This window comes from Ictalurus punctatus, chromosome 9 (genome assembly GCF_001660625.3).
Source record: "Ictalurus punctatus breed USDA103 chromosome 9, Coco_2.0, whole genome shotgun sequence".
Taxonomy (NCBI): domain Eukaryota; kingdom Metazoa; phylum Chordata; class Actinopteri; order Siluriformes; family Ictaluridae; genus Ictalurus; species Ictalurus punctatus.
Window position 1 is genome coordinate 7,978,050 of NC_030424.2, and position 22,992 is coordinate 8,001,041.

General features: G+C 40.0%; 1 protein-coding gene across 8 annotated transcripts in view; it reads left to right on the forward strand.

Moving 5' to 3' along the window:
- The first annotated feature begins 1,687 nt into the window (after positions 1-1,687).
- Positions 1,688-22,992, forward strand: part of hectd1 (HECT domain containing 1) — a 52,119-nt gene continuing 30,814 nt past the window's right edge. For 6 of the 8 annotated variants that reach the window (XM_017475797.3, XM_017475802.3, XM_017475800.3 and 3 more), the window contains exons 1-14: positions 1,688-1,906; positions 7,298-7,524; positions 7,877-8,111; positions 8,462-8,689; positions 15,379-15,660; positions 16,531-16,801; positions 16,945-17,021; positions 17,416-17,514; positions 17,633-17,747; positions 18,397-18,571; positions 19,463-19,601; positions 20,975-21,145; positions 21,250-21,472; positions 22,446-22,709. In XM_017475797.3, coding sequence (XP_017331286.1) covers positions 7,385-7,524; positions 7,877-8,111; positions 8,462-8,689; positions 15,379-15,660; positions 16,531-16,801; positions 16,945-17,021; positions 17,416-17,514; positions 17,633-17,747; positions 18,397-18,571; positions 19,463-19,601; positions 20,975-21,145; positions 21,250-21,472; positions 22,446-22,709 — 2,419 coding nt within the window. In that variant the 5' untranslated portion in view covers positions 1,688-1,906; positions 7,298-7,384. Of the gene's footprint in view, positions 2,019-7,297; positions 7,525-7,876; positions 8,112-8,461; positions 8,690-15,378; positions 15,661-16,530; positions 16,802-16,944; positions 17,022-17,415; positions 17,515-17,632; positions 17,748-18,396; positions 18,572-19,462; positions 19,602-20,974; positions 21,146-21,249; positions 21,473-22,445; positions 22,710-22,992 lie in introns of all 8 variants that reach the window. The other 2 variants (XM_017475798.3, XM_017475804.3) reach the window with 2 other exon arrangements.

Below are 22,992 nucleotides of genomic sequence, written 5' to 3' on the forward strand. Positions count from 1 at the left end.
CTTCCAGTGCGTACACATATGACAGCACATAATAAGAATTAAAAAAATAACACTATAAGCTTAAAGCAGAATAGACATGGTACAGATGCTATGTACAGCTATGTAAGGGGTAATGCAGTGTAGAGAAGATGGAGGTATATATAGGTAATAGAATAAATAGGCATGAATTTACAGTGGGGAACAAATTGCACTAGGAGGGTCATTGGGGCAGTTAACTGTTCATGAGGGAGATAAGGGCCTGTGGTGAAAAAAAACTGCTCTTGTGTCTGGATGTTCTGGTGCTCCGTGTTCTGTAGTGCTAGCCAGAGGTCAGCCATTCAGAGAGGTTGTGGCCAGGATTAGTGGGGTCTGAGGTGATGTTTTCTGTCGATATCCTCATTCTGGAGGAGTACAGTTCCTGGAGGGAGGGCAGAGGAGCACCAATAATCCTTTCAGCAGTCTAGACTGTCCATTGTGGTCTTATGTCTGACTTGGTAGCTGAACCAAACCAGATAGTTATTGAAATGCACAGAACAGACTCATGACAGTTGAGTAGAACTGGGTCAGCAGCTCCTGTGGCAGATTGAACAGAATTGTTCTGATCTATATGGGCCTCCCACTTCAGTTCCTGTGAGACGGTAGGGCCCTGAAGGAGTCTACAGTGGCCACAGTGCTGTCTAGGATGGGGGGTGCTGGGGAATTCCTCCTGAAGTCCACAAACATCTCCACTGTTTTGAGCATGTTCAGCACAAGGTTATTTGGACTGCACCAGACAGCCAACTGTTCAACCTCCCTTGTCGCCATCCTGGATGAGGCCAATGACTTTGGTGTCATTTGCAAACTTCAGGAGCTTGACAGAGGGGTCTGTAGATGTACAGTCATTTGTGTAGAGTGGAGAGAGAAAACAGCCCTGAGGAGCATCAGTTGTGCTAATTGTGCAAATGCTGGATATGAATTTTCCCAGATCCACAAATAGGATCATTGCATAGGTCTCTGGTCTGTTGAGGTGTTGCAGGATGTAACATGCATCATCCTCTGACTTGTTTGCTCAATAAACAAACAGTTTGGTCAACACAAGTCTCTCAAATGATTTCATGATCACAGTCTGTGGTCCACAGACATCAAAGCAACAGGTGTGTAGTCATTCAGTCCTGTGATCTTGGGTTTGTATGGGACGGGATGATTGTGCAATATTTGACACAGGACTGCACTGTACACTGCTCCAGTGATCTGTTGAAGGTCTGAGTGAAGATGGGTGAGAGCTGTTCAGCACAGGCTCTCAGACAGACAGGTGAAACACTACTTGTACCTGGAGCTTTCCTGAACTGTTTCTGGAAGAGCCATCACACATCCTCTTCACGGATCCTAAGTACAGGTTGAGTAGCAAGAGGTGGGTGGGGGGTTGTGTGGCGAGGTCAGAGAGGGTATGGGGTGTGAGACTTCCCTTTTCAAATCCGCAGTAATTTAGAACACAGGTCCTAATTTCATTTGGTGGATCCGTTTAGAGCTTCTGTCAAGCTGTTCTACGCATGTCTTTAGACATTTATGCGTAACTCGATTAAAACAAATAAACATGAAAATCAAATGCAAAGCGAATAAAAATGTTTAAATTACTTACTAAATAACAACGGGCTAGGTCGGTGGTGATGTTGAGTGGACGCGGCGTGTTTGTTAGCGCCCCCGTTGGCGGGTTGTGGAAGTGCAGCGTTGTGCCTCGTGATGCGGAGCCTCGACGCTGCTTCCCCTCGACGGCTCCATTTCGCTCCGAACAGTCAGCTGCTTCCCCGTTCACTTTGACCTTTAGCTTTGTGTATATATGTAAGAAAGGGGATGAAGAAGCGTTAACTTTTTTTTTTGCTTTCCCGACTGCTGTATTTACGGTCTGATCTAACCGCCATTCTGATTTCTCGGCGTCTCCTGAAGAGCGGTGAGTTTGATTCTATCGGTGAGGTAAAGCCGGCAAGGTTTCCTGTGCGTGCGACGGATTGAAGCGGCCAGGCCTCGCGCTCGCGCAGAACTTTACGCTCCCGGATTTGTCGGTAAACACAAGGCCGTGTTTGTTTAGCTTCACTGTTTATACACAAACTCATGATAGACAGACAAATAGATAGATATGACACTTGTCATAACTGGCAGTGAGAATGTTTTAACCTTCAGTCAGTCGCTTTGTATATTATTTGAAGGTTTAGTGGCTCACGGTAGTGTTTCTTTTCTCAAGAGAATCCTAATCCTACCAGCTACCCGAAGTTAGCCTGGGCTAGCAAGCTAACATGTCTGTTGTAGTTCATCTTAACTGGGAGGCTTTATTAAAATAAAACGGTATAAAACATTAGAACCAGCACAGCGTTTAGTTCAGAGCCTGTTTGAATGAATGTATTAGACTATACGTGAAATAAGAAAGATGTGCTTGTCTAGCTAGCTAACAAGAACCAGTTCAGACTCGTCCAGGCTGATGATTTTTGACCAGTGTTTGACCAGATATTTGTTTAGATACTTAGCAAGTCGGCTTGTTTTGTTCTGTTTTTTAAGATAACAGCTACTAAATGTACAGGATTTTAGTTCGACAGGATTTGCTAAGAGTGAGGTTCGTTAGGGTCGGAGGTATTCTGGGTGTATCGGGTGACAGCCGTTTGTTGGGCTGAGCTGTTAATAAGTATTGACCGTGTAACTTAGCTACAGTTGATCCTAACAGCAGTGTGGGCCTACTTTCTGCTAAACTAGCATTATCTCACCAACAGAAAACATGATCTAAGCTGATCTAGGCCAGGGGTAGGTAGCTAACTTTACTTCTTCGTGCCGTGGTGTCTGGATGAGGTTGGTACATGAAGTAATAGTCTGAATGACTGAGAGCCAAACTGTTTTATAGTGTCTGGTTAATTTAGTCCGCCCTTTCTGTTGAAGTACAAGTATGGTACGCTGTTAGTTGATTTAATCAAGTCTACCGATAAAACTCTTGTCTTGGTTAACTGCTTGCATGATGACATCGCCTGCAATGAAGTCGCGTTTGTGACTCATCCAGAAACATTAGATGTGAATTAATCTCTTCTCACTACCGCAGTCAAATACAGAACATTCCCGTGTACACACACTAGGGTTGTCACGGTACCAAAATTTACTGGCATAAAGTTGGTTTGACGTTGGACCTTCGATATTCGATATTCGCAGATATGCGGAAATTAAGGGACCGTCTCTAAAGTTACATACGACATTGTTAAACACGATTCTAACTTCAATAGCATTTGAAGGGAATGACCTACAGTCATATAACCAACTTTACAGTGTTCATCTAGGTGTCAGCTATAATGCACACTTTTTAGATTTTTGATATTTAACAAAATAAGCTATTAAGTCATATGTAAATATTGTCATGTATTTTATTACTGCATGGGCTCATACACAAAATAGACCATAATTTAAAGCTCAATAGCATTTGAAGGGAATGACTACAGTCACACTCCCAACTGGAAAGTGTTCATCTAGGTGTCAGGTATAACGCAAACCTTTTACATTTTTGATATTTAATAAAATAAGCTATTAAATCGTATATAAATTAGATCTGAATTTCACTGCAGAATGGGCCCATACACAAAATATAGCATAATTTAAAGCTCAATAGCATTTGAAGGGAATGACGTACAGTCACACATCCAACTGGAAAGTGTTCATCTAGGTGTCAGGTATAACGCACACCTTTTTAGATTTTTGATATTTAACCCTGTGCGTCATACCTGATACCTTGAAATCCTTCAAATCCTATTGAGCTTTAAATTATTATATTTTGTGTGTGGGCCTATTCAGTAATGAAGTACATGTCAAATTTAAATGTGATTTAATAGTTTATTTTAACAAACATCAAAAATGTAAAAGGTGTGTGTCATACCTGACACAAAGTTAAATATCAATATAAAATGTATTTTTAAAAATGCCATTCTGTATACTTCAAGTATTCCATTATTAAAGATACTAGGAGTTAACCAGACAAGAGTAGAGATGTTTTTCTGACTGACTGATATTAAAGATGTAGACCGTGCTAGCCACACATCTATTATTTTCTAACACATAAATTTCAGATATATAAATATAGCTCATCAAAAAGTCTCTGGCATGTAAAATTAGTAAACCCCATCATGTCCTCACATTTATTTTACCCCAATAAAAGTTAAACCATTAAATGGTTAATAAGGACTCCTGACCGTATTAGCGTTAAACACGTGTATGCTAACATTACGTAAACAAAGGATGTTTTCTTGCAATAATACACTCAAAGTAAACTACGCTACAACATTCATAATGCATCTGCTACCATCATTTTAAACTCAACTGCTTGAATAAAAACTGCGATTAAGCAGCCGTTCTTCCTGCAAGCACGGTTAATCTATCGGCACATAAATTTTAAAGGTGCGGCTTTCGCATGAAAACGAGCGTCCGAGAGAAATACATGTATTTCGCCTACTATATACAGTATCTCACAAAAGTGAGTTCACCCCTCACATTTTTGTAAATATTTGATTATATCTTTTCATGCGACAACACTGAAGAAATGACACTTTGCTACAATGTAAAGTAGTGAGTGTACAGCTTGTGTAACAATGTAAATTTCCTGTCCCCTCAAAATAAATCAACACACAGCCATTAATGTCTAAACCGCTGGCAACAAAAGTGAGTACACCCCTAAGTGAAAATGTCCAAATTGGGCCCAATTAGCCATTTTCCCTCCCCGGTGTCATGTGACTTGTTAGTGTTACAAGGTCTCAGGTGTGTTAAATTTGGTGTCATAGCTCTCACACTCCCTCATACTGGTCACTGGAAGTTCAACATGGCACCTCATGGCAAAGAACTCTCTGAGAATCTGAAAAAATTAATTGTTGCTCTACATAAAGATGGCCTAGGCTACTAGAAGATTGCCAAGACACTGAGCTGCAGCACGGTGGCCAAGACCATACAGCAGTTTAACAGGACAGGTTCCACTCAGAACAGGCCTCGCCATGGTCGACCAAAGAAGTTAAGTGCACATACTCGGCGTCATATCCAGAGGTTGTCTTTGGGAAATAGATGCGTGAGTGCTGCCAGCATTGCTGCAGAGGTGGAAGGGGTGGGGGGGTCAGCCTGTCAGTGCTCAGACCATACGCCGCACACTGCATCAAAGTGGTCTGCATGGCTGTCGTCCCAGAAGGAAGCCTCTTCTAAAGATGATGCACAAAAAAGCTCGCAAACAATTTGCTAAAGACAAGCAGACTAAGGACATGGATTACTGGAACCATGTCTTGTGGTCTGATGAGACCAAGATAAACTTATTTGGTTCAGATGGTGTCAAGCGTGTGTGGCGGCAACCAGGTGAGGAGCACAAAGACAAGTGTGTCTTGTCTACAGTCAAGCATGGTGGTGGGAGTGTCATGGTCTGGGGCTGCATGAGTGCTGCCGGCACTGGGGAGCTACAGTTCATTGAGGGAACCATGAATGCCAACAGGTACTGTGACATACTGAAGCAGAGCATGATCCCCTCCCTTCGGAGACTGGGCTGCAGGGCAGTATTCCAGCGTGATAACAACTTTTGACTTGCTAAAGAAGCTGAGGGTGAAGGTGATGTACTGGCCAAGCATGTCTCCAGACCTAAACCCTATTGAGCATCTGTGGGGCATCCTCAAACGGAAGGTAGAGGAGCACAAGGTCTCTAACATCCACCAGCACCGTGATGTCATCATGGAGGAGTGGAAGAGGACTCCAGTGGCAACCTGTGAAGCTCTGGTGAACTCCATGCCCAAGAGGGTTAAGGCAGTGCTGGAAAATAATAGTGGAGACACAAAATATTGACACTTTGGGCCCAATTTGTAAATTTTCACTTAGGTGTGTACTCACTTTTGTTGCCCGCGGTTTAGACATTAATGGCTGTGCGAGTTATTTTGAGGGGACATCAATTTTACACTGTTATACAAGCTGTACACGCACTACTTTACATTGTAGCAAAGGGTCATTCTTCAGTGTTGTCACATGAAAAAATATAATCAAATATTTACAAAAATGTGAGGGGTGTACTCACTTTTGTGAGATACTGTAGTAGGTAAGCATATGGTTTAGGACGCAGCCATGGTAACCAGTGGAGCTGCTGCTGCTTTGGCTCTAATATTTTCTTATTGCATGGTGCACCCATGAAAAGTTCCAGACTGACCACCTGTTAGGCAGGGTGTCAGTACCGGGTTGACCCGGTACTATGGGCACTTATGAAAATCTGATACCATCAACTTTTTCTTTTTAGTAACGACTTGGTACCGAAGTACCAGTACTTTTGACAACCCTAATACACACACACGTGATTTGCTTTGTACACATCACTCATTTTTTCTAATTTTTTAGTTTTTATTGCTAATGTGCATTTAATTATCTCGGGTCTTGTTGAAAAATAATGTAAAAGAAAGCCTTCTAAATCTTTGTCATCTAGTGTACAAAGATTCTGTCCATTTGATATTTTCCCCAGGTTTTGAATGTGTGAGGCTGTAAAATGCTTGATGAATTTCTGCAGAAGCCTTGCCTTTTCACTTCTGATAGTCCTATGTTAAGCTCTTCAGCACCAGATTATTTTTTTTGTGTGTGTATTTTGTTGAACTGTTAGTTTCTGAGAACACTAAAATTGTAACTGATAATTACACAGCAGGATAAACTATGTGACTGAAATATACTTAAGCAACAGTTGCTGTTTCTTTACGTAAGTTTCCTCCCGAAAAAGCACAGTCTTTATATACATGATTATATACAGGAGCTACTGATTGATTTTGTTAGCATTACATATTAAAGCAGTTTAGCCACATAATAAACAAGTCTGGTGATTTTTAAATTGTTTAAGCGAATGATGGCATATTAGACCTTTTTATAGTCTTCTAGTCTCTAACAGCGAGGACAGTCCTGCTCTTTTAGAGCAATCCTCAGGCACTTGTGCATAGCTGCGCCTGCCTGAGCACTTTGTTAATCAGGATATGATAGAACACTGTTCAAGGATTTATCAAGTAATAATGGTAATAGATGCTGTGGCATTTTCTGCTGAAGTCTTATTAAAAGTAATAGTTTCAAAGGGATTTGTAGTTTACTGCAGAACTGCATTTGTTGACCCAATCAAGATCATTTGCCCACTCAGATTTGAGGGTCTTGTTGTGTTAAAGATAATACACTTTGATTACTTGTACTAATATCTGCTTATCAAATCAGTGTGAAAGTTAATCAGCTACAAGGACTTGAAGGTGTCCATCCCAGTCCACTGCTTCTGTTAACTCTGAAGCCAATCTGTCTTTTTTCTTTATTAATCTAGACTTTGTCTCTTTCCTTCAAGGTGAAGACTTCATGAACCTGCAAGAGGACCAGTGACTGCTCATACTCTTTTCTCTCATCTGACCGGCGGAAGCTGTGACAGGGTGTCATGGCTGATGTGGACCCGGACACACTGCTGGAATGGCTGCAGATGGGGCAGGGCGACGAGCGCGACATGCAGCTCATCGCCCTGGAGCAGCTCTGCATGCTACTGCTTATGTCCGATAATGTGGACCGTTGCTTTGAGACGTGAGTGCAAATCACAAACATCAGTTACAGTTAGCTGTGAATCAGAGGAGGATTTTCCTTCTCTCTATAGTATAAAACTATTATATTGCTTGTGTGTTGTTACTGTGAGGTTCTTTCAAGTGCATAACTTGAGCAGCTGGCTAATCCAGTTCTTAAAATTATTGTAGCATCTTGTCCAAAAATCTTCTAAATTGTGAGGAGATGGTTTAATAAAAGACCTTTTATTTTCACATTTATGTTAGCAGAATATTCTGCGAATGGTCCTACGTGTAAGCAGTACATTGATTAGCGTGTCAGTTTGCCTTTGCACATCACTGTATCTTTTCTTCATTCTTCTTCACGCTGTCTTTAGGTGTCCTCCAAGGACGTTTCTTCCAGCCCTTTGTAAGATCTTCCTGGATGAAAGTGCCCCTGACAATGTTCTGGAAGTGACCGCCAGGGCCATCACCTATTACCTAGATGTGTCGGCGGAGTGCACACGCAGGATAGTCGGCGTGGACGGAGCCATCAAGGCCCTCTGTAACCGACTGGTGGTGGTAGAGCTCAACAATAGGACTAGCAGAGATCTAGCAGAGCAGTGTGTAAAGGTGCATACCGTTACCTAGGCAAAATTAAGAGCTTTGTGTCCACCTGCCTTTTTTTTTTTTGTCCTCTTACCTGCTGTGTTCAAAAGTCTGTACATTCATTTTTGAAACTGCAACCTTGTACTTTTCTTGTAAAAAAAAAAAAAAAAAAAAATGTCTTGTGCATATGGCAGAATGCAGCTTGGATAAATGATCAAATAAACAGGTGTATTGAACAATCAAATTAATTTAGTTCAGTTTGTCATATTAACAATAGAGTAATTATTCTGGCTTACACCTGCATGAAAGGCACACATAATCTTAAATGATCATTTAAATGACGTGATTTTTAAAGATGCCTTTGCTCTTTTTAGGTTCTGGAGCTGATCTGCACACGAGAGTCTGGTGCTGTGTTTGAGGCTGGAGGGCTGAACTGTGTTCTGAGTTTCATTAGGGACAGTGGTCACCTGGTGCATAAGGACACACTGCACTCAGCCATGGCAGTGGTGTCTCGACTCTGCAGTAAGATGGAGCCACAAGACTCGTCCCTTGAGACTTGTGTGGAGTCCCTGTCCAGTCTGCTCAAGCATGAAGACCACCAGGTAACACCCACACACGTCATGTGACTTGTGCATTGTCTCTCTTGTGCCAAGTATATTCTGTTTCTGTGCAGCCTAGTAATCTGTTTTTAATCCAACTGATGGCTGTGTCAGATTGAAAAAAAGTTCTCATGTACCCCTTAAACAGAATAGATTATAGGATTGAGGCCAATCCAAATGACTTTTCTGTGTAATCAGACAAGGCGGGTAATCCTTTTAAATTATCTGCTAAATAGAATAGTAAACAGCATACAAACTCTCATAACTGATGCCTTTTGGCTATGTTCGGTATCTGTGTGTTTTAAGTCAAAACAATGTAGCTGGTTTAAAAAACAAAAACAAAAAAAAGGTCCTGTGCGTAAACAAGCATGGGGCAGTTATAGTCGATAAAGTGCTGTAGTGGTGTTCTTATTATCCCAGTAAAACCTGAAGTACTTCTTAAAGTCCTTAAAAGTCTTAAAATGTCTTAAATTCAAGTTTCAAAGGTCTTAAAAATGCAACCGAACCGTCACCATAAAGCAGATTTAGATTTTATTTTTGCTCGTTGCTGTTTGAGATGTGTGATTGTTACACTCAGTGTGTGTCATCAGTGTTTTAGAGCGGGTCGGTTCACAGTAAACGTCACTCCACACCAACTTCATCTCTGTCTGTGCTGTGAGTTTGAGTTGCTTTTAACCTGCATTTTGACACAACGCACACCAGATTCACTTTGGTTTTACATTAGCATAATCTCAAACATTTTTGTGGGCAGAGGTTTACAGCATTTCACCTGATTGGTAATGAGAAGTGAATTTTTTTATAAAAGCTGTTGTCTACTAAATGGAGTCCTTCCAACAAAATAAAAGCCAGAAGGTCCAATATAAAAGTGAATTAAGTCAGAAATATATTACCATCGTTATATTACTATTTGTACCCCAAATAAAAAAATGTATTATTAGTTATTAGTCAGTCTAGTAATAATGTGTGTGTATAAATATATATAAATGTGTGTGTGTGTGTGTGTGTATGTATATGTATATATATATATATATATATATATATATATATATATATATATATATATATATATATATATATATATATATATATATATAAATATAATATAATATTTGTGTGTGTATGTATGTATATATAATATATATTTATTTTTAGGACTGCACAATTATGGCCAAAATGATAAACCGTTTATTTTGAGATTATTTATCACTATTATTAATTGATTTTAGTGACAACATATTGTTATTGCCCCGGCACATTAAGTTTTTTCATGCCACAATATAACACACAAGTAGGCATGAGAGAACTTGAACTGGTCATTATGACAGAATTTAGGAACATAGTGTGAACCATGACAAATTAATTTACCTTCCGATAAACGAAATTTAATATTTTCAGTTAATTTTACAGACTGTATTAAAAAAAAAACAACTGTTAACCTGTTCCACCTTGTAAACAAATACAATAAACCTCAATGTTCAGTGTTTGACGTCTGCTCCTCTTAAATATATTTAAAGCTACACTAATAGACATTTCCCACTGTCATGGTTCTGGGCTGGAGTCAGTTCTCAAACCTCTCTGTGTATATTGTGTATATATCTGAATAATCTCATATCGGATGTGATTGGGTGAGTTAATTTACCCGTCAGATGCACGCACAAGCGCTTTACTTTAATGATGTTCATTAGGGATGCTCCAGTCAAGATTTTTACAGCCGATACCGATCCAGATACCAATCTTTTTTTGTTTAAAGTTTAATCAGGAGGTCTGTCATAAACAGTTAAATGTAAGCTCTCTGCTCATGGTCACTGTTAATTGAGTTAAAATAATAGCAATGAGAAATACTGTTGGTTAATTGATGATAAATATTTTATGCTTATTTATTTTTTAAGTATCTTAAACAAAAGAGTCCTAATTAAAAGTAGACTAACACAAAAATTATCCATATTAGGAAAAAGGCTAATAGCCTTCTAAGGAAGTAGAGAACTAAGCTTAATGTCAAATTGATATTAAATGCAACCCATAGTAATTAAACATTATTTAATTTCTCATTTTATCTATATTTAATGAAGTTATTATAATGTCTGTTTTTTTTATATTAAATGATTTATTTATAACTAAGCACATTTTCTGTCGTTACAATTTAGTAGTTTTATTTTTGTTTGTTTATCAGTTTTAGATAGGTTCCCCCGTACAGTGTCCATGTCTGCTGATAATATTTTGGGGGGGATTAAATCAAAACATGGAAACCGGAGTTGACTTTTCTAGTGATATCTGGAAACCGTGAGTTTAAATGAAGTGAATTAGTGTTAGTGAAGGAGAGTGGCAATGTACTGTATGTTTACAGACCGAACAGTTGCTAGTCTTGATTATGATTGGTGAGGAATTTTTTAATAAAGAAGTTTGAATTAAACCCACCTTGTAGCGTTAGCATTATTATTAATCACTCCGTGCGAAGCCGCCGTGTCTACACGAGCAGGTGCAGCTTCAGGTCATTTTGCGGGATCAATAAAAGATGGCGGTTGTGGGATCAGGAAGTTGAAGCAGATGATGTACGGAGTTACTCTTGTCATCAAAATGGCTTCTCTGCAGTATATACACACTTGTTCGGTTGACTGAGGTGATGAAAAGCAGTATGAAAGTAACTCGGTATAGATTATGGTATAGTATATTGGACTTCCTGTAGTTTTTATTCTGATTGTATTATACAACTCCAAACAGGTCACTCACACCAGTGCGAATAAATATTTATTCACAGTCGCACAAAATACTTTTCTGTCACAAATACGAGTGAAATGGTCGCACTGTAGAGGCCTGAGTTTATCTGCAAAGTTTTTTCCCATTCGGCGTGATGTTTAATGTCCCTGACAACCTCTGTAGTGCCATTTAGCATCATCATGAAGCTGCCAGCTTTGCCTCGAAAATGCTAACTCCGTTTCAGGGTTTTGGCACTACAAAATGATGTCATCCCTGCGCCGCTCTATGGTTATAGGCTGTAAGTGTAGGAAGCGCTTGATTTGATCTGCAGCGGAGTTTTAGCGGAGGACGAACATTTAAACGGTAATATCGCTGTCGATCATGTTCATTTAATCGTGGGCAGTCCAAATCGCAATCGATATCCGATTAATTGTATAGCCCTAAAAAAAAATCTATGTATGTATGTTCCTCTTTACAAATATTTCTGTACATTTTATAACACTGCTGTGAAGTGGTTTCTAATACAGCTGCTGATGGAGTGATGGGAAACTTGACATCTTTTTCTCTTCTTACTGCTGTAATAAAAAAGTGTCCAGTTTATCATGTATATAAGCAGGAATATTAGGAACATGCCATCAGAATGAATTCATTCATATTGGCAAAAATTGTTGCATGTAAGCATTAAAGGTGCTGCACCCAGTGGTTATTTGAATTATGAATCAATTTGTTGGGTTTTATATGTACAGTCAGCTCTGAATTTATTGGCGGGCCAATTCTGTTTTTGCTGTACTCTGAAAGAATTTGGGTATGAGGTCAGAAGATGAATGAGACCATAGGTCACAATTTCAGATTTCATTTCCTATTTACATTTAGATGTGTTAAACAACTTAGAACATGGCACTTTTGGTGATGTCACTGACTGTTGTTTTAGGGTTTTTCTTTACAGCTTTCATAATATTTGTCATCAATTGCTGTTTTTTTTTTTTGGCTGACCTGTCCCATGTCTGGTTGTTAGTACACCGGTGGTTTCTTTGTTTCTTTTTTTTTCCAGACCTTCCAGATTGTTGTTTTGGCTATGCTCAATGCTTGTGCAATGGCTCTGTGTCTCAGCTTCAGAATGGTTTGCATTTCTCCTCTAGACAGCTTTCTGTTCTTCATATTGATTTATCCTTTAACAAATGCAGTCTTTATAGGACAAACTCTGGGCTCAAACCAAGAGTAGACTTTCAGTGCTATTAATTGTTTAAAAAAACAAAAAACAAATCAATCTAACACCTGGGTAACAAGAAACCCCCTCAAAAATATGTTCCAATATGTTTGATAAAATGTATAGGTTAAAACAAAATGTGCCATGGTTTAAGTTGTTTAACACGTCTAGATGTAAATATCAGGAAAGGAAATTCTGATATATCGTCTCATATCTTTTGCTTTCAAACCCAAATGTCTTCAGTGTATAGCAAAAACAAAAAAAATCAGCCTTGCTATTCCAATAATTTCAGTGTTGGGTATGTGTGAGGTAATGTATGTTTATTTTATATACAGACTGGTCCATAAGTATTTGGAAAATGACACAATTTTTGTACTTTTGCCTCTGTGCACTGCCACAATGGATTTTAAATGAAGCAATCAAGATCTGATTGAAGTGTAGACTTTCAGCTTTAATTGATGGGGGTTTAACAAAAAATATTTTAACCGTGTGTGTGTCTCTATCAGCCACAGCATTAAAACCACTGGTAGGTGAATAACATTGATTATCTCGTTCCAATGGCATCTGTTAAGGGGTGGGATATATTAGCCAGCAAGTGAACAGTCAGTTGATGTGTTTGAAGAAGGAAAAATGGGCAAGCGTAAAGATCTGTGCAACTTTGGCATGGGCCAAATTGTGATGACTAGTTGACTGGGTCAGAGCATCTCCAAAACAGCAGGTCTTGTGTTCCCAGTATGCAGTGGTTAGTACCTAACAAAAGCGGTCCAACAAAAGACAATCAGTGAAGCAGCAGGATCCTGGGTACTCAAGGCTCATTGATGCGTGTGGGCAGTGAAGGCAAGCCCGTCTGGTCCGATCTCACAGAAGAGCTACTGAAGCACAAATTGTTGAAAAAGATGATGCTGGCTAAAAAGGTGTCTGAACACAGTGCATATGGGGCTGTGTATGCGCCTACAATGGGCACATGAGCATCAGAACTGGACCATGCTGCAATGGAAGAACGTGGCCTGGTTTGATGAATCATGTTTTATTTTACATCACGTGAATTGCTGAGTGCGTGTGCGTCACTTACCTGGGGAAGAGATAGCACCAGGATGCACTATGGGAAGAAGGCAAGCGGGCAGAGGGAGTGTGATGCTTTGGGCAATGATCTACTGGGAAACCTTGAGTCCTGGCATTCATGTAGATGTTACTTTGTAGAACCGCTAAGGTTAAAAAGTGCTATATAAGTGCAGACAATTTACCATTTACCTACCTAAACACTGTTGCAAATGCATGGCAATGGATTTTCCTTAATTTCAGTGGCCTCTTTCTGCAGGATAATACGCCCTGCCACACTACAAAAATTGTTCAGGGCTGGGTTGAGGAACATGACGAAGAGTTCAGGGTGTTTGCTTGACGTCCAGATCTCAATCCAGTCTAGAATCTGTGGGATGTGCTGGACAAACAAGTCTGATCCATGGAGGCTCCACCTCGCAACTTGCAGGATCTGTTGCTAATGTCTTGGTGTCACATACCATGGCGCACCTTCAGAGGTCTTGTGGAGTCCATGCCTCAATGGGTCAGAGGTGTTTTGGCAGCACTAGGGGAACCTAAACAATATTAGGCAGGTGGTTTTAATCTTATGATGTTTGTGTGTGTGTGTGTCTCAGTAGAAAGTTTGTGAGCCCTTTACTATTTTCTCTATGAATTTGATCAGAAATGTGATCAGATCTAAGTCTTAAAACTAGATAAAGAGAGCCAAATTAAACAAGAAAAAAGAAACACTGTAAACTAATTATCAGCAGCTTTTGTATCAAAGCATTTCAAACTAACCTGTGATTAAATCCACAATTCTATGGAAATTAGCATGCTTTTGATGTTAATGTTCTTGAGTTTCTGCGGTTTACCTCACCTACATTGTGTCTTTATTTGGAGCCTGTTAGGGGGAAAAAGAGAAAGTAAAGTGTGCCATCCTGCATAATTAAACTGGCCATGAACTACATCCAGTAAAAGCTTTGTACTTTATATTACAATGTCAGTGTGATTGTAGTTATGTTAATTTGATTATATTGCTGTGTCTGAAGCAAACATGAAACACAGGAGGGAGGTATTTGCTTGCATTGTTCATTTATACTAGATATTCAGTGCATAGAGGATGATAAAACATTAAAATGTCATTAAAGACACTAACCAGTCTGAGAAACTTGGTGTGAATATCTAAACTGAGGTTTTCAGAACGTTTTCTTCTGTTACTGTTGCGAGCTCTTTTGTGTAAGATTTTAAATGGACTACACTTTCAGAAAGCAGACTAGAATGCTAAACAGCACTACAGCTTGTTTTACTGGTATAAAACAAGTGGATCAGCAATTAAGTTTTTTGTCTATAACCCCTGTTGGGGAGGAAAGCTTCCAAAGTTATTTCAAAGTTGCGAGGACAGCTATTGGATGCGAATTAACCATAGAAAAGGTGACAGTGTTTGGTCATTTCTGTTCAGCAAGGATGATGTGGTTGCTGTAAATTACAGAAAATATATATTGTGCAAAAGTTTGATAGAACCTCTTTTTGTTATGGTAACATTAGCATTGAATACTAGCCCATAAATTTGTTTCAGGTTACATTTAAATTGTATTGAAAGATATTTTCAACAGAGTGCTGCATTTAGGGTAAATCTAACCCTTTTTTAATTGGGTCAGACGTAGCCTTGCATATAAACTTAGCCATTGAGTGTTTATTGTGGAAACAACTTTAATATGTTAATATGCAGACCTGTGTCCAGATGTAAAACCCAAGTGATTTTGTGATGTTGCAGGTTTCTGATGGAGCCTTACGCTGCTTTGCATCTCTGGCTGATCGTTTCACGCGCCGTGGGGTTGATCCAGCCCCGCTGGCGAAGCACGGCCTGAGCGAGGAGCTTCTATCACGCATGGCTGCTGCAGGAGGTTCAGTTGCTGGTCCTTCCTCCACCTGCAAACCAAGCAGGACATCTACAGGAGGTGCCCCCTCTGCCCCTGACTCCAAACTTAGCAACCAGGTGTCCACTATCGTCAGCCTGCTGTCCACTCTGTGCAGGGGCTCACCACTCGTCACCCACGTATGTGCTGTCACATTAAGATTTAATGGAATGTAATTCCACTCTCTCGTGTCTGTTGTTGTACTTTTCTAGAAGTAGCAGGGGGCAAAGATTAGATACAGAATGTTCTTGGGGTGGGGGGGGTGTAGTGACGTGTCTGGGCATCTGACCATCACATGTGTTTGTTTGAACATCCAATTCCATAACCATGGGCATTAATATTAAGCTGGTCCACCTATAACAGCCTCCACTCTTCTGGAAAGTCTTTCTACTAAATATTTGGAGAGTGACCATGAGGATTCAGCCACATGAGCATTAATAAAGTTGGGCAGTGATGTTTGGCGAGAAGGCCTGGGGTGCAGTCTGTGTTTTAATTCATCCCAAAGGTATTCAGTGGGGCTGAGGTCAGGGCTCTGTGCAGGCCAGTTGAGTGCTTTCAACCCAACCGTGGTGAACCGTGACTTCATGGACCTCACTTGGTATACAGGGGCATTATCAAGCTGGAACAGGTTTGGGCTAGGCCTCTTGGTTACTATAAAGGGAATTTGTAATTCTACAGCTTACAAAGAAATTCTGTACAATTGTGTGCCACCAAAGTTGTGGCAACTAAATGTCTACTCTTAGTTTGAGCCCTGAGTTTCACAAGGCAATGACTCAAAAATTCTGTCATTCTATCTCCTCATATATACATCTTTTGATTTCAAGCTTGGTGTATAGCAAAAACAAAAGAATTGGCCTGGCCATTCTAGTACTTGCGTAAGTGTGATTGGTCTGGTGTCCACATACTTTTGGCTGTATGGTGAAACTTGATTGTGCTGATATATAATAAATCAGATGTAAATCCACTGTGAGTTGAGAGCTTTAGTAAAACTCTTTTGCATGTCTTCTCAGGACTTGCTGCGCTCAGAGCTGCCCGACTCGATGGAGAGTGCACTGCAAGGCGATGAACGCTGTGTCCTGGATACAATGCGCTTGGTAGACCTGTTGTTAGTCCTGCTGTTTGAGGGCCGTAAGGCATTGCCCAAATCCACAGCTGGTTCAGGTGGGCGTATCCCAGGCCTACGGCGCCTTGATAGCTCCGGAGAACGTTCGCACCGCCAGCTCATAGACTGTATTCGTAGCAAAGACACCGATGCCCTCATTGATGCCATCGACACCGGAGGTGAGACCATATTTGTATTTGACTTGAAGCACTTCAGTGCTTTTATTTATTTTATTTTTTTTTGTCACAGTAGGGTTGAGTGTATCTTGTTGCATGTTAATGAGAACAACTACATTTTTTTTTTTTCTTCTTTTCTTTTCTAGCATTTGAAGTTAATTTTATGGATGATGTGGGACAGACACTCTTAAATTGGGCCTCAGCATTTGGTACACAGGAAATGGTGAGAATTTTTAACTCGAATAGCTTTATGTAATGTTGTGGATATTTAAAGTTTAATTTGAAGTCAATACACATGGATCTTACTGTACTTATTTTGGTTTTGTTTTAATTTTAGTTAAGATACACTGGTAGATTTTTACATGGATTTTTCTTATTTTACCTGGTATACATGGACGTTTCAGGGAATGTATGATCCTGAAATTCTGCCGGAAAAATTCATGGAAATTTATTGGTAAAAATCTGTATGAACCCTGACCAAATTAAGCCTAATGCAGCCTAATTTCTTAACTTGATTCAACTATCAAAAAATAGTGCTGATCAGTGGTACAGGACCAAGCAGACCAAATCCAAAGTAATCAGGTAAATGTCAGGTGCTTAACTGTGCTCTGCTGTAGGTGGAGTTCTTGTGTGAGAGAGGTGCAGATGTCAACAGAGGCCAAAGATCTTCATCTCTGCATTATGCTGCCTGTTTTGGACGACCACAAGTAGCTAAGGTAACAGGAGCTGTAATTATCAAGTTTCTTTCTGTCCATATTTTAAGGCATTGTTCTAATTATTCTTTTATTATTTATTTATTTATTTATTTATTTATATTATCATTATTATATAAAGACTTTATTGCGGCATGGGGCCAACCCTGATCTGAGGGACGAAGATGGCAAAACTCCTCTGGACAAGGCCAGGGAGCGGGGACATAATGAGGTTGTCGCAATTCTCCAGTCTCCTGGTGCGTTCCACTGTTTTTCCCCTCCATGTCATTGTGTTTTGTTTTTTTCAAAAACTGGGCTTATGCTGTCCAATCCTGGCAAAATTGTCATTGTGGCTAAATTGCTTATTTATTGAATGGCATGCATTACACAGTGTGAGTGTGTAAATAATTAATGCATGTGACCAAGTCAGATGTCAAGATTTAAATGATGTCAAATTGAATTTATGTCAGAAATCTAGACATCATAAGTCATGAGCAGTGTTACTTCTATTTATGCATATCAGAGTTCTAGTATAGCATATTACTTTAATAGCACAGTCAGTCTGTGATTTATTGAACAGTGGGAACACGGAACGACTGATCTATGAGCTAGCTCTTTAGTATTGTCATTATACGAGAAACATGCCGCAATGCAAGGTCACATATGCAGAATTTTGGATTTGATATGAGAAAAATGCATCTCGAGGTACTTTGGTAGTGTGAGCACCTTTGTGGTGTGATCTCCATCACCATGTGGATAGATGAATTTGTGCACTGAGCAGTAGTTACATTTCTCTCATTGTACACAGTAAGCCCCAAGCCTTTTATTTCAGTTGCTTGTGCAACCTCTGTATTCTGTCCTGTTAAGAGTCTGTTTTGAACATTTATTTGGACACTTTTGCTGTAGGAGACTGGATGTGTCCTGTGAACAAGGGGGATGACAAGAAAAAGAAGGATGTGAACAAGGAGGAGGAGGAGGGTAGTGAGCCAAAAGGAGACCCTGAGATGGCACCCATCTATTTGAAGAGGCTGCTTCCAGTATTTGCGCAAACCTTTCAGCAAACCATGCTGCCTTCAATAAGGTTCATTTGTTTGACTCTATTTATATTCCAGTGCATTATACTGACCGGGCTATGAGGTGAAGCTCCCCTAGGGCAGTGGCTAAAATAACAGCTGTCAAAATTTTGCTTAGTGTTCAGATCACACTTGTTTATCATGAAACATAATAGTTTTATTGCATTGTTTAAAAATCTTTGAAGCTGCCTGGTTGTTAATATTGTATGTTGTTATATTGTATTTTAAGCTAGATTCACCACGATTAAATACCACCACAATTAAATACCAGGGCCATTCGGTACTAGTAGTTCTATAAAAGACATTCAACAGGCTGCATAATGAATTAAGCCATTTGTCATAACATAGCATTTGTGTATGTGAGGTTTAACAAACATTTAAACTTAATCAAGCTCACGTTCTGAAAAAGTAGCTTACTATTTATCTTGAATCAGGAGTTGCTACAGGGGTTTATTAAAAACATGCTTCTCCTAAGTGCGCCGTTTTAATGAGAATGCGCTAACATGTTAGCATGGTCTGGTGTAACGGAGAATGTCGGCTTCCAGGTAAGTTAAGCTAGCACAGACGGTCAGTGAGTGATGGACAGAAACTTTACAGTGTGCAGAATCCATCATACATGTATAAAAAACTAATATGGGCTGTGCACACAGCAAACTTTCTTCTTCCATTCATTAGCCTTTCTTTGTCAGTTCAATCTGGAGTAAAGATTGGGACTTTCACATGGGGTGCTGGAGAACAGGGGATTCAAAAACACATCTTGTGTTACAGAGACCTATGTGACTCTGACAGCACAACTAGCTAACAGCTAAATAAGAAAAGCCCCATGCTTGAGTTTCTTTTTTTCATTTCGATTCGTGAATAGGATCAGAGTAACATAGTGTTGTGTCCTTTCTCTGTAGGAAAGCTAGTTTAGCACTGATCAGGAAGATGGTTCATTACAGTTCTGAAGTGCTGCTTAAGGAAGTGTGTGACTCTGATGTTGGACATAATCTGCCCACCATCCTGGTTGAAATCACTGCTACTGTGCTGGATCAGGAGGTCAGTACTTATTGTGGTTTCTAATCTCTTTCTGTCCACCTATTAGGTTTTGGCTCTGATTTAAAGCAACAGTGGTAAAGCTTATATGCTCACCAAACACTTTATTAGGAACACAATACTAATACTGGGTAGGGCCTCCCTTTGCTCTCAAAAGAGACTCAGTTCTTCTTGGCATGGATTCTACAAGACGTTGGAAGCATTCCTTTGAGATTCTGGTCTGTGTTGACATGATTGCATTTTGCAATTCCTGCAGATTTTTCATGTGCATTTTCATGCTCCGAAACTCCTGACTGGGAAAGCCACTGAAGAACACTGAACTCATTGTAATCTTCATGAATCCAGTTTGAAATTCTTTTGCTTTGTGATATGGTGCATTATCATGCAGGAATTAGCCCTTAGAAGATGGGTAAATTGTGGCCATGAAGGGATGCACTTGGTCAGCAACAATACTCAGATAGGCTGTGAAATTCAAGCAATGATTGATTGGTATCATCAGGCTGAAAGTGGGCCAAGAAAACATTCCCCACACGATTACACCACCTCCACCAGTCTGGACTGTTGATAAAAAGCAGGTTGGGTCCATGGATTCATGCTGTTGTTGCCTGACCAGGCTATGTTTTTTCCAGTCTTCAACTGTCCAGTTTTGGTGAACCTGTGCCCACTGAAGCCTCAACTTACTGTTCTTGGCTGACAGAAGTGGAACTCGAAATGTATGGGCTGTTGAAGGTTTGATCTGTTGTGCATTCTGAGATGCTTTTCTGCTCAACACCATTGTAGAGAGTGGTTATTTGAGTTACTGTAGCCTTTCTGTCAGCTCGAACCAGTCTGGCCATTCTCCGTTGAGCTCTCTCATCACCAAGCGGCATCAGTCTGCAGACCTGCCGCTCACTGGATGGTGGTGTGGTGTGTTTTTTTTTTTTTTTTTTTTTTATTTTTTTTTAGGTTTTTTTTTTTCTCTCTCCTTTCCTTTCTTCTTTATTGCACCATTCTGAAAACTCTAGGTAATGTTGTGTGTGACAATCCCAGATGATCAGCAGTTAGTAGAAATGCTCAGATCAGCCTGTCTTGCACCAACAATCATGCCATGTCAAAATCAGTGAGATCACAATTTCCCCCATTCTGATAGTTGATGTGAACATTGAAAAGCTGCTGGCCCGTATCTACATGATTTTATTCATTGCACTGTTGCCACATGATTGGCTGATTAGATAATTGCATTAATGAGAAGGGGTACAGGTGTTCATGATAAAGTGCTTGGTGAGGTGTATATACTTTCCTTTAAAATTAAATGTAGTAACCTTTGATGAGACCGTTTAGATTTATTTTGTTAACAAGAAATGACTTAAAAGATGCCTTTCCTATTTCCCTCACAGGATGATGATGATGGTCACTTGCTGGCACTGCAGATCATAAGGGATCTGGTTGATAAGGGAGGAGATGTGTTCTTGGACCAGCTGGCCAGACTAGGTGTCATCAATAAGGTGTCCACTCTGGCAGGGCCTGCTTCAGATGACGAGAATGAGGAAGAAGCCAAACCAGAGAAGGTAACAAACAGCCATTTGTCAAAATGAAAACTGTTTCATGTAAAAATATAAACTATTAATATACTGTAATTGGTCTTGAAATCCAAAATCAATATATATTTCAGGAGGATGAACCCCAGGAAGATGCCAAAGAGATTCAGCAGGGCAAGCCCTACCATTGGCGGGACTGGTCCATTATCAGAGGCAGGGACTGTTTATATATATGGAGTGATGCTGCAGCCCTGGAGCTTTCCAACGGTAGCAACGGCTGGTTTCGCTTCATCTTGGATGGCAAATTGGCTACTATGTATTCCAGTGGCAGCCCAGAGGGAGGCTCTGACAGTTCAGGTAATTTTGTTTTGTGTTGTAATTTTGTATTTTGCTCACCTATTTTATGCTGTACAGAAGTACACGTTTCCAGTGATTACAGATAAAACTGTAAACCAACATGAAAAACAACTGTAAAACGCATCTGAGAAACAGCGGAGGTCACAGAGTGGGCTGCTGAGGGAAAAGTGCATGATCCAGGTCGTCCAAAGCATGAGACTGTTTTATATTAAGCGCTTCAAACAAAGTTGTAAGTGTATTAACGCAGCTTGTCGTGTCAGATGCTGCGACAGATGCGTGTGCTGTTTAATGTGTTCCATACATGTTTTCTTCAGCGCAGAAAATAAATTTTTACCTTTTATATTCTTATCTGCAAATGTTAGAAATTCACACCAGTATTTCCATTTTACATAAATCTTTGTCCAAACAGCAAGTGAGTCTTCATTTAACTTCACTGAATGAGCACAAGTCCACACGTGTGTCAACCAAACAGCGTGCGATAGAAAGGAAGCGCAATAACATACAGTACAAGACATGATAAAGATATTGAGCCTTTATTGATCACATATACATTACAACGCAGTGAAATTATTTTCACTGTCCGAGCGCAGGGTCAGCCATGATACAGTGCCCCTGGAGCAGAGAGGGTTAAGAGCCTTGCTCAAGGGCCCAACAGTGGCAGCTTGGCAGTGTTGGGGCTTGAACTCCCAACCTTCTGATCAGTAACCCGGAGCCTTAACCACCAATCCACCACTGCCCCTATTAACTGACTAAAATATTCATTTTGATCAAATATGTAGTTTGACATCGGGCAGAATGTGAAATAACGGGTTTAAAAAAAAAATACAGAAAATAAAAATTGGCCTTTTAATCAATTATCAAAATAATCGTTAGTTGCAGCCCTAGAGCTATTTGCTGAATTAGACAGGCTACTCTTGCATTTATGAAACCTTGTTTTTACTCTTTACCGATTAAAGTATATCTGTTCTTTCAGAGAGTCGGAGTGAGTTTTTGGAGAAGCTGCAGCGTGCCAGAAGTCAGGTAAAGCCAGTCACTGCTAGCCAACCCATTCTGTCAACAGTGGGACCCACAAAACTCACAGTGGGCAACTGGTCGCTCACGTGCCTAAAAGAGGGCGAGATAGCCATTCATAACTCGGATGGTCAGCAGGCCACCATCCTGAAAGAAGATCTACCAGGCTTTGTGTTTGAGTCCAACCGAGGCACCAAGCACTCCTTCACTGCTGAAACCTCTCTTGGTGAGCTTTGTGTGGCAAATATGTGCTCCCTTTGCTTTTATACGGAAGCCCTAAGTGGTCATGTGTTATTAAATTTTTTTCTTTCTTGTTTTATTGCGATCTCACTGGGACTACAGAGGTTGTTGGGGACATTAAACGTCATCACGCCGAACAGGAAAACTCCTCTACTACAGCCTTGTTGTGTTTATACTTGCGCTCTTGCAAACAATTACAACTCAAACTTTCCAAATTGTGGATTTATCAATTTATACTATTTTCTAATTGAAGTGAGTTTAAATAAAGA